General features: G+C 35.7%; 1 protein-coding gene and 1 pseudogene across 4 annotated transcripts in view; one reads left to right on the top strand and one right to left on the bottom strand.

Annotated features, from left to right (window-relative positions):
* FAM120C (family with sequence similarity 120C) overlaps positions 1-10,943 on the top strand; it is a 97,195-nt gene that overhangs the window by 43,225 nt on the left and 43,027 nt on the right. For 2 of the 4 annotated variants that reach the window (XM_006923680.3, XM_025040938.1), the window contains exons 5-9: positions 4,718-4,820; positions 5,375-5,451; positions 5,882-6,162; positions 6,951-7,224; positions 7,874-8,045. In XM_006923680.3, coding sequence (XP_006923742.1) covers positions 4,718-4,820; positions 5,375-5,451; positions 5,882-6,162; positions 6,951-7,224; positions 7,874-8,045 — 907 coding nt within the window. Of the gene's footprint in view, positions 1-4,717; positions 4,821-5,374; positions 5,452-5,881; positions 6,163-6,713; positions 6,918-6,950; positions 7,225-7,873; positions 8,046-10,943 lie in introns of those variants that run through there. The other 2 variants (XM_015598389.2, XM_015598390.2) reach the window with 2 other exon arrangements.
* LOC112472239 lies at positions 2,753-2,871 on the bottom strand (annotated as a pseudogene).

Raw genomic sequence — 10,943 nt, 5'->3', positions numbered from 1 at the left:
TGACTCTATTTCCCAAGCTTGCTATTTCATTTTTCAACTCTTGCAGTGTGTGTGTGTGTGTGTGTGTGTGTTTATCTCCAGAAGATCTATTCTGTTCTTTTTGAGGGTCTTGTTCTCCTTTCTCTGCTCATCTAGTTGTTTTTTTCAATTCCTGAAATTTTCATATGACTAATTTTGGAACTCACTCAGTTTTTTCAGAAGTACCATCCTAAATTCTCTGTCATTTAAGTGGCATATTTCTATGTCTGTAAGCGTATTTTCTGGAAATTTTTTTCTTTCTTTCTGAGATGCCTTGTCACCTTGGTTGTTCATGGTGTTTCATGGACTATTTCTCCACCTGGGCATTAATGGAAATTTATTGTGCTTTTTTTCCAGAGAGAAGATTTATTATATAAAGGTCTGTCTTTTGCCCGCTGCAAGGGAGGTGCTATTCTTTTGGTTTCCAGTAGGTGGCGTCTACGCCTCTTGTATCCCTGCTTTATATAAAGCTTTAAAAATGCCTTTTTATTTTCTGATAGATATTTAATCATGCTCGCTACCCTCAGTTTCAGTCCCTGTCAGTATTAGCAACAGTTTTGGCAGTGTTTTCTCAGATTCCCCTGAGGCTCCGCAGTGCTTGGTCTCAGAGGGTATGGGGAGAGGGGTCCTTTGGGTTGGGTGTTGGGAGCTGCGGCTCAGTCTCAATTTTGCAACTGCAGTCGGTAAAAATCAGCTGTTGTTTCTCTGCCAGCCTCTTCTCTGCTTTCTGCCCTGATGACTGGGCCCTGCCGTCAGCTGGCTACAGGGAGCTCACAACTTTCCCAGGCAGGACTGTTCAGGGAAGTTGCTGCACGTTTACCCTTCCCCCTTCTCCTGCAGGGAGCTCCAGCGGCTGCGAGAGGCAACTTCTTTATTTGTCCCAGTCCACCACCCGACACCCAGGGTTCTGACCTGTGGTATTTCTTATACGCAGATCTCATGCTTAGACGTGATGGTGTGCAATTTGGGTGTTTTTTTTCTTGAGTTTTAGTGCTTCAACTTATTGTTGTTTCAAGGGGAGAGATCTGGGGACGTCTCACACTTTGCCATGTTTCCAAAGATGTATCTAATTTTTTTTTATTGTGGTAAAATACACATAACAAAATTTACCATCGTAACCAGTTTAAGTGTACAGTTCAGTAGTATTAAATATATCATAATGTTGTACAACCACCACCATCTTTCATCTCCATAATTTTTTTCATCTTGTAAAACTGAAACTCTATGCCCATTAAATGTTAACTTCATTTCCCCTCTCCCACAGCCCCTGGCTACCACCATTCCACTTTCTATCTCTATAATTTTGATGACTTCAGTTACCTCATGGAATCATACAGTATTTGTCTTTTTGTGACTGGCTTATTTCATTTAGTGTATAATGTCCTAAATATTCATCCATGCTGTAGCATGTGTCAGAATTTCCTTTCTTTTTAAGACAATAATATTCTATTGTATGTAGATGAAGGACAAATTTTATAAGTGCTCTGTTGAATATTTTCAGTGTTACTGATTTTGCTTCACTTCGTTGCTTCATGAATTTTGGAACTTGGATAATGACTATTCTTAATAACAAGGATCCTTTTTTTATTGAAAAAAAGAAGAAAAAATTAAATACAGAGACTTTGCTCCTAATTCTACCCTAAATTGTTTATACTATTTCTTTGTCTCCTTTATATGTGTGTTTTGATGTAGTATTTATCTCAGTGTAAAAATTTTTAATCTCCTTTTTTCACTTAACTGTTTATGTCTTAAACCATTCGTCATTGTTGCTGTATAATTTCATACACATCATTTTTGACAGTTCAGTTGTGAGCAGAGTTCTTCTAAACAGACATTCTAAAACTGCTAGGTAATATTGTCAAAGTGTGGGGTTTTGCTCTGCTAACTGTGGCCTCTGTGGATCAAGAAAAGTGTAGGACTTTTCTAAATACTGTCATATATCAAATACTGCATAAACTTCTATAGATCAGGCCCCAAGCTAGACACTAAGATATAAATGTGAATAAACCATTTTTTGTCCTCACAGAACTTGAGGTTAAATGGGAAGACAGAAGCAAATAAGTACAGCAAAGAAAAAACACAATAACGATTTCAAAGAAGGAAAGGTTTCATAGAAGGAGGTACCCTTGGAAGAAAGAGTAAATGTTTGCCTGTTAGGGCACAGAACAGAGTGGTACATTGAAGAAAGCATACATAATTCAGTATTTCAAAGGATTGCATCATACTTATTGATATTGAATAGTTTACAAGGCATATTAACTACAGAAAACAGGTTAAAAAAACAACGTGGTTATAGTATTCCACTTATGTGAAAAAAACAAAACCATATTGATGTATATACATATGTGTACATAAGCACAGCAAAAGTTGTAAGACATATACCAAACTGGTAACAGTGGTCACTTTTGGAGAGGGAATTGGGTGCCAAAGTAGAGATAATAAGGATCATTGTAAGTAGCTTGTATCTTTTAGGAGTTCATTTTCAGTTATTACATATATTATAAAATATAATCAGGAAATAACAATACATAAATTATGGAACCTTGATACAATTCAACCATGTAGATATTCTGTAAGTCAGTAATTTGCAGACATTCTTTAGACGTGGAACCCTTTTTTTCAAACAATTATTTTATTATTATGATTTTTTTTTTTAAGGTGAGGCAATCCTTGGTTGACCTCACAGATTGCAAGGACCTTGTCAGGTTACAATCCCTTATTTTTTATTTTTTTACGCCTACATCACCTCATCTTCCTAAATGGTCTCCCATCCAAGTACTAACCAGGCCCGACCCTGCTTAGCTTCCAAGATCAGATGGAATAGGACTTGTTCAGGGTGGCATGGCCATAGACTCAAATAATTATTTTAAGTCCAATTTTTTAAAAAGCAGAGTGATTTTGTTGGACCTGGAGATCTTCATTTCTGTGTTTGTGTGCCTCACTGCATACAAATAGAGATCTGGAATGCTATCTAGACCCTGGGGTGTTAACAATTACAAACTGTGAGAAATAAGATTATAAATATTTAAAATTTTTCATTTTCAATTATGTATTTTAATTTTTCTATAAGTAATAAATGTTTATTATGGTTAGATGATTTTTTTTTGTAGAAAATAGTCAACACTGGGCCTACATAGTAAATTGGGCACTCTCTCATGCATTGATGATGAGAGTTTAACTTAAGACATTTACTTTGAGAAGAGATTTAGTATCATGTGCCAGGAGTCTATGAAAATGACCACATCCTTTGACCTAGTAATTTCACTTCTAAGAATTTTCCCTATGAAATAACCCAAGAAACTTATGTAAAAATGTGCTTATCAGAACATTATTTATAATGAGAAATTAGAAATTACTTTAACATTATATTCTACTTGATGAAATGTTATGAAGATCATATAGTTATATTCAAGAGGATTTTCAAATAACAGTAGAAAAGGCTCAATAAGGCAAAGCCCCTTTTAAGTCAGCCCTAACCCCACAGAGGTAAACAGTATTTTTACTTCTATTGCCATAGATTAGTTTAGCTTCTACTTGAACTTGATATGTGCTCTTTTGTATCTTCTCTCACTCAGTACATCTTTGAGATAGTGTTGCGTGTATCTGTACTTTGTTCTTTTTTATTGTTGAATAGTATTCTGTTATATGAACATACCACAATTTATCCATTTTTCTGTTAATATGCATTTGAGTTATTTCCAGTTTGGGGCTATTAAGAATAAAGCTCTTGTTAGCATTCTTGTTCATATCTTTTGGTGGATAAATAGACTCATTTCTCCTGGGTAAATACTTAGGTGTAGGATTGCCATGCCATATGTTAAATATATGTTTAACTTTATAAGAAACTGCCAAAGTATTTTCCAAACTATACCAATATACATTTCCATCAGTAATGTCCTGGAATTCCAGTTACTCCATATCATTGACAGTCCTTGATATTTATCATCTTTACTTTTAGACATTCTAGTGGATATATAGTGATGTCACATTGTGGTTTTTATATGAGTTTAAGTGCTTTTGATTTTAATGTTCATACCTTTTGAACCAATAATTTCACTTTTAGGACATTTTCTTAAGGACATAATCTGAAATCCAGAAAAAACTTATATGTACATATATGTTCTTTGCTGTATAGCTTATAATAGCCAAATGTGAGAAATAACATAAATGTCAGGTATTATGAAAGTAATTACATAATTTATAATATATTTATAATGAAAAAATACAAGCCATTCAAAATTATTTTGTAACATAATAAAAGCAAGATACAAAATTATACGTAGTTAAGGTATCAACTACAGAAAAATGTGTGTATAAAAATAGTCCAGCTATACTTCAGTTAATAAAAAGTTAATATAAAAAATACTGGAAGGAAATACACTAAAATATCTTTGCTGGTGGTACTATGAATTTCCCCCATCCTTATGTATTTTTTCTAATGATCATGTGACCACTTTAGAATAGTACAAAATGTAAGTAAACTTTTATTTATTTTTAAACTTAATTTTTAAAAATTTTGCAGATTTTATGTACTATAATGTTTTCTCCCTATATAATCTTTTCTACAACATGAAAATTGCTCTCTCATATTTCTTTAAATATTCGATTTCTGCTACTGTTTTGACTCTCAAATTATAAATTACATGAAAAAGGTACTCTTATGTTCTTTCTTCTGAACATCTGATGTTCCAACATCCAGTCCAGGACAGAAGATAAAATAGAGCGATTCAAGAAAGCTGTTGAATACTATTCAGTCACAAACAAACTCTCTTCGCTGCCAGTGGGTCCCTCCTCCTTTCTAGGTAAGGCTTCCATCTGATGGTGAGCTGATCTGTCCATAGGAGAAACTGAGTTACTCCCTCAGGAACTCCTGGGCCAGAATGGAATCACTTGTTTGTATTACACCCTCTTAGAAGTCATTCCTGTTTGGTAGACAGCCTCCTTTTGATTTCCATGTAATAAGAGAGGTAACATGAGACAGGGCCCTGATTTCTCAAATGTTTAGATGGGGTCCTATGCCTTTTTCTTAGCTTGGGTGTCTTTTGGTGCTCACCTCCACTGTGGCATGGTATATGTAAAACAGCCCTATCTGTGGGGTCAGGCCTGAGTTTGAATCCCACCTCTGCTATTTATTAGCTGTGTAATATTAGCAAATCACATTTGTATGAAATATGGCTCATGATACCCTCTTTATAAGGTTTTTAAGATTCCTGGCACGGCACATAGTAGCTGTTCAATAAATTGTTTTTATAAATGAGTTATTATAAATAACTTTTTAGGTGATATGGGGTTCCAGAATGTAACATGATAGAATTATTAGAATTGACTTAATTATAGCCTTTTCTCTTTGCTTCAGGTTTTCGTAATAATCGACTTGGAAATCCTCCCCTTCCACGAAATCAAATGGGCACTATCTCTGCTGGAAAGCAAATGGTAAGTATATTTTACGAGTCCTGAGACCATTTGTTAACATTAGACACGGGTTGCTTCCTGATTTTTATCATCTGAATTAAGGAGTTAGGGTGATTCAGTGTTATCAGAATGTCAAGGCTGTATATACCTATGTAATGTTCTCAATCTGAGGATGGCAGACTATGTAAAGAAAATATCTAAATCAATAACCATTAGGGCATTGTGAAGTTATATTAGCTAATGAAGGAGACATGAGTTGGTTCATTGTCCTGCCTCTAGAGGGTTCTGTCCATTTACCACTGTTAGAATTATTTCTTGTTATTCTCAGTAGGTTCTTTATATCCCCAATAATCCCTGCTACTGGCAGCATCTATATATCACAACTTTTCAGGGAACCATCTTGGAGCCTGGTAAAATGTTAAATAGCTTTTCTGTCTGTTTTATCCTTTAGTTTTCTCACCACGTGCCCCAGAAAATGAAATATCCACCATCATTCCCAATGGGACCCAACTCCTCTCTTCTCTTCTCCTCTCATGCTTTGGGAGATTCCCATGCTTTTTCTGAGGATCCCATGCTACAGGATAGCCCCTTTGCCAATTGGGCTGTCTCTTATGACTCCTCTACATCCCAGTTTCCCAATTACCTGACTTCCAAAGCCTCATCTCCTCTGGGACCAGACTCTTCCCACTCTTCTTCCTCTGATGGTGATGAGCCAAATGGAGCCAGCTCTCAGTAAGTATCTGTATAGGCACCCAAGGCAACAGACTTCTGAAGCATCTGTATTCTTTTGCTGCTAACCTGGGCAGGGGTGTGGGGAAGTATATGTTTCCAGCTTTTTTCTGGCTCTTTGCTTTTAAGCAAAGTAGGAAAACTCTCTATATGCTTGGCTACTTCATGTTCATTTTGACCTTGTTAAGGTGGTAATTTTTGGCTACTCAGGCCACTGAGGTAAAAAGCAGCATAGCAACTGGTTAGGGAAGCATTGGTATGGGTGTATTACATATCATGGCTGTCATTGCTTAATTTGTGAGAGGGTAGATTAAATTTTAAAAGATGAAAGAATGTATAGAGTTGAAGTATTGCAACAGTTGAGTAGACAGTTATATTTCTTAGTAGCTAAGACAGAGTTCTGAGGATTAAAACAGTGGGATTTTGTACTAGCTCTTTTGTTCTTAGATTGTTCTTCCAAGCAGATTATTTCTGGGAAACAGGGCTGCTTTGAGGTTTTAATTGTAATTATTTTCTTAGAATATAAGCAGACTATAAACACGGTCTCTTACAAGGTGCAAAGGATTCAGAATGGTTCCCACAACTTTTGATCGCTTTGGTTTATGCCAGATGAAAGAAGCCAAGAGGACAGTGATGGCCACTGAGAGGATAGGTATCAAGTCCATTGCTAACCCAGTGTCCTGACTTCCAGAGTGTTTGTAAGATTCCTTGGGATCAGAATAGACATCTTGAGTTGGAATATCTTTATCAACCTCCTTTTTCTTTTCTACACTGTCTTTCTAAATTTTTAGTCACATTACAGAAACACTTCAGCAGCAGCCAGTATGGGAGGACCCAAATGGTGACAGAGGGTCCTGGGTACCGCCTATTGATGCTGGAGTTTCAGATGCCAGCCTGGGTGATGGCGAGCCCCACATCCCATCTCTGCTGTCTATGTCTACAAGGAACCACATGGACATCACCATTCCACCCTTACCTCCAGTTGCTCCAGAAGTCTTGCGGGTTGCTGAACACAGACACCGAAGGGGTCTTATGTACCCATATATCTACCACGTCCTCACTAAGGTGAAAAAGCACATCTGGACCCACCAACCTTTCTGTTCTTAACAGTGTACTTCATACTTCCTGGAGTTATAAGTTACCAGAGAAAATTCTGATCATTGATATCTGAAGGGAAATAAAAGGAAATCAGTTGTGCTGGGGCCCCTCATTGTATTAAAGCTCTCAGGTGAGGCAAGACTATCAGGGAATGGGACTGTACAGAAGATGAGGCCCCAGGTAAAGTGTAATTGTGAGATTTTGAAGAAGACAATATACCAAGTTGATGGATTCTGGTCTAGGAATGGACACATCTAAAAAGAGGCTTTTTGCTTTGTTCTTTGCCTCTTCCTCTACTTCTCCAGAGCTGATCCCCTCCACCAATCTCACCATACAAATCCATCCCCCAGCAAAATGTCTAAGAAAGACTTTCCTCATTTTGTCAGCTATAGTCAGTCATAGCCGAGACTTTTAAAATGGAACATAGCTTTTAAGCTGACTGTGGTCACCTGGGCTTGTTACAGCTTCTTTTTAGTCTGAAACTCCATCTAAATACAAGTAGAAAATATAACAGCTAGGCTGCAGAGGCTCTAGTTCATTACTGGTTCTTCTCTGCTCAATTCTAAACCTTGAGGTAATTAATTTTCTCCTTTCCCCTGGACCATTTTCTTATTAGGGTGAGATTAAGATCCCTGTATGTATTGAGGATGAGTGTAACATGGAGCTGCCTCCAGCTGCTCTCCTGTTCCGGTCAGCTCGTCAGTATGTATACGGGGTCCTTTTCAGTCTGGCAGAGACACAGCGGAAAATGGAGCGCCTGGCCGGACGGCGACGGCTGCCTGTGGAAGGTAAGTATAATTCTGGCTTTGACAGATCTCTCAAAGCTTGATGCAAAGCAAAAATGTCTGTGTAAGCACATTATAGTTGGCTATGGAGCAGTCTTTGAGAAAATGTATAATTCACCAGGATGGATGTTGATAAGGGAAATATATTAACGTAAGCCTTAGTTCTTTAGTCATTAAGCATTCAGAGTGAAATCATGTGGTATTACAGGAAATGTTGGAGGGACTTCTTTAAGAAGAAAAAGCATGTATCAAAAACATGAATAAAGAATGGTAATAACTACATTCCTATCAACATGTGCCTCAAATGGAAAAGAATTAAATGCTCCAACCAAAAGATAGGGTGGCTGAATGGATAAGAAAACAAGACCCCTACATATTCTGCCTACAAGAGACTCACTTCAGATTAAAAGAAACACACAGACTAAGAAGAAGGGGATGGAAAAAGATAATGCCTTGCTGGATCTAGAGGGTATTGCGCTGAATGAAGTAAGTCAGGTAGAGAAAGACAAATACTATGATTTCACGTACATGTGGAATCTAAAGAACAAAATAACAACAAAAACAAGTGGAAACAAACTCATAGATAAAGACAATATTTTGAGGGCTATTAGATGGGAGGGAGGTTGGAGGGACAATGAAAAAGGGCAGAGAGAGTTAGAAGTACAAATGGATAGTTACAAAATAGACATGGAGATATAAAGTGTAGCATAAGGAAAATAGTCAACAATGTTGTAAATAATATATAAGGGGAAGAGAGGTACTAGATTTAGTGGGGTGACCACTTTGTGAGTTATATAGATCTCTAATCACTATGCCGTACAACTGAAACTAATATATTATCGTATGCCAACTACAATCGGAAAAAAACTCATTGAGTTGTACAATGTAAACATGAGCAACTAATTGTCTATTATATTTCAATAAAGCCAGTGGGGGGAAAAATGCCTTGACAAACAATTCTATACATACATGATACATATTAAAAATAGAAAGTCTTAGCAAAGATATATAAGATATAAAGAAGAACAAATGGAAATTAAGAATTAAAAAATACAATAACTGAAATGAAGTACTCAATAGATGGGTTAAACAGCAAATTGGGGATAACAGAGAAAATACTCAGTGGACTTGGAGACAGAACAATAGAAATTACCCAATCTGAATAACAGAAAAAAAAAATAGACTAAAAAAATGAACAGGGACTATAACAGAAGATCTAATATTTGTGTCATTGTTGTCCCAGAAGGAGAGGATTGGGATTATAGATGTATTCAAAGAAGTAATGGCTGAAACATCCCCAAATTTGGTAACAAAATAAAACAAACATGAACCCACAGATTCAAGAAGCTAAGTGAATTATAAACAATATAACCGCCAAAGAAATCCATGCCAAGATATAGCCTGGTCAAACCTTTGAAAGCTAAAACAGAAAAATTATTGAAAATAACCAGAGAGAAACATTTTACCTATAGGAGGAAAATAATATGAATAACAGCTAATCTCTCATCAGAAGCCATGGCGTCCAGAAAGAAGTAGCACAACATTTTCAAGGGCTGAAAGAAAAGAACTGTCACCTTAGAATTCTACATCAACCAAAATTATCCTCCAGGGATGAAGGGGAAATCAAAATGTTATCAGATAAAGGAAAACTAGGGTAATTTTTCACTAGCAGACCTACCCTAAAAGAATGGCTAAAAATCATTCTCTACACAGAAAGGAAATGATAAAAGGAATCTTGGAACATCAAGAAGAAAGAAAAAACAATGGAAAGAACAAAAATATAGAGAAATACTATAGACTTTCCTCCTCATGAGTTTTCTAAATTACGTTTTACAGTTGAAGCAAAAACTATAACATTGTTTTTACAATAACCGAGATATGAAAGCTACCTAAGTGCCCATCATAGATGATAGGATAAAGAAGAAGTACATATATACATTGGAATACTGCTTGGCCATAAAAAATGAAATCTTACCATTTGTGGCAACATGAATGGACCTAGAGGGTATTATGCTAAGTGAAAAAAGTCAGACAGAGAAAAACAAATACCATACAATTTCACTTAATATGTAGGATCTGAAGAACAAAATAAAACAAAACAGAAACAGACTCATGGATACAGAGAACAAATTGATGATTGTCAGATGGGAGGTGAAAAAGGTGAAAGGATTAAGAAGCACAAGTTAATAGTTACAAAATAGTCATGAGGATGTGAAGTACAACATAGGGAATATAGTCAATAATATTATAATAACTATATATACTGCCAAGTTGGTGGAGATTACTTTGTATGTTATATAAACATCTAACCAGTATGCTGTGCACCTGAAACTAATATAAAATAATATTGAATGTCAATTCAAATTGAAAAAAAAAAAACTATAACACTGTTTAATGTGGTTCTCAATGTCTTTTTTTTGGGAAAATATTTAAGACAATTAGAAATGGAGGAGAGTAAAGGGATATAACAGAAGTCAAGTTTCTACACATCACTTGCACTGGTAAAATGTCAACACCAATAGACTGTGATAAGTTATGTATATATAATGTAAAACCTAGAAAATTCACTGAAAAAACTATACAAAGAGATATATCCAAAAACACTATAGAGAAATCAAAATGGAATTCTAAATTAACTTCAAGTAACCCATAGGGAAGAGTAAGAAAGTAGAGATATGAAAAACAGAACAGCAAAAATTAAAATGACAGACTTAAACCCTAATATATCAATCATTACATTAAATATAAGTGATCTAACTACACCAATTAAAATACAGATATTGCAGACTGGATAAACATGACCCAACTATATGCCGTCTACAAAAAATTCACTTCAAATATAAATGATGTAAGTAAAAGGATAGAAAATTATATACCATGAAAACATTAATAAAGAAAGCA

The sequence above is a fragment of the Pteropus alecto genome, unplaced genomic scaffold, assembly GCF_000325575.1.
Source record: "Pteropus alecto unplaced genomic scaffold, ASM32557v1 scaffold249, whole genome shotgun sequence".
Classification (NCBI taxonomy): domain Eukaryota; kingdom Metazoa; phylum Chordata; class Mammalia; order Chiroptera; family Pteropodidae; genus Pteropus; species Pteropus alecto.
Note: the sequence above shows the minus strand (reverse complement) of the source record. Positions and strands in the feature narration are given on the sequence as shown.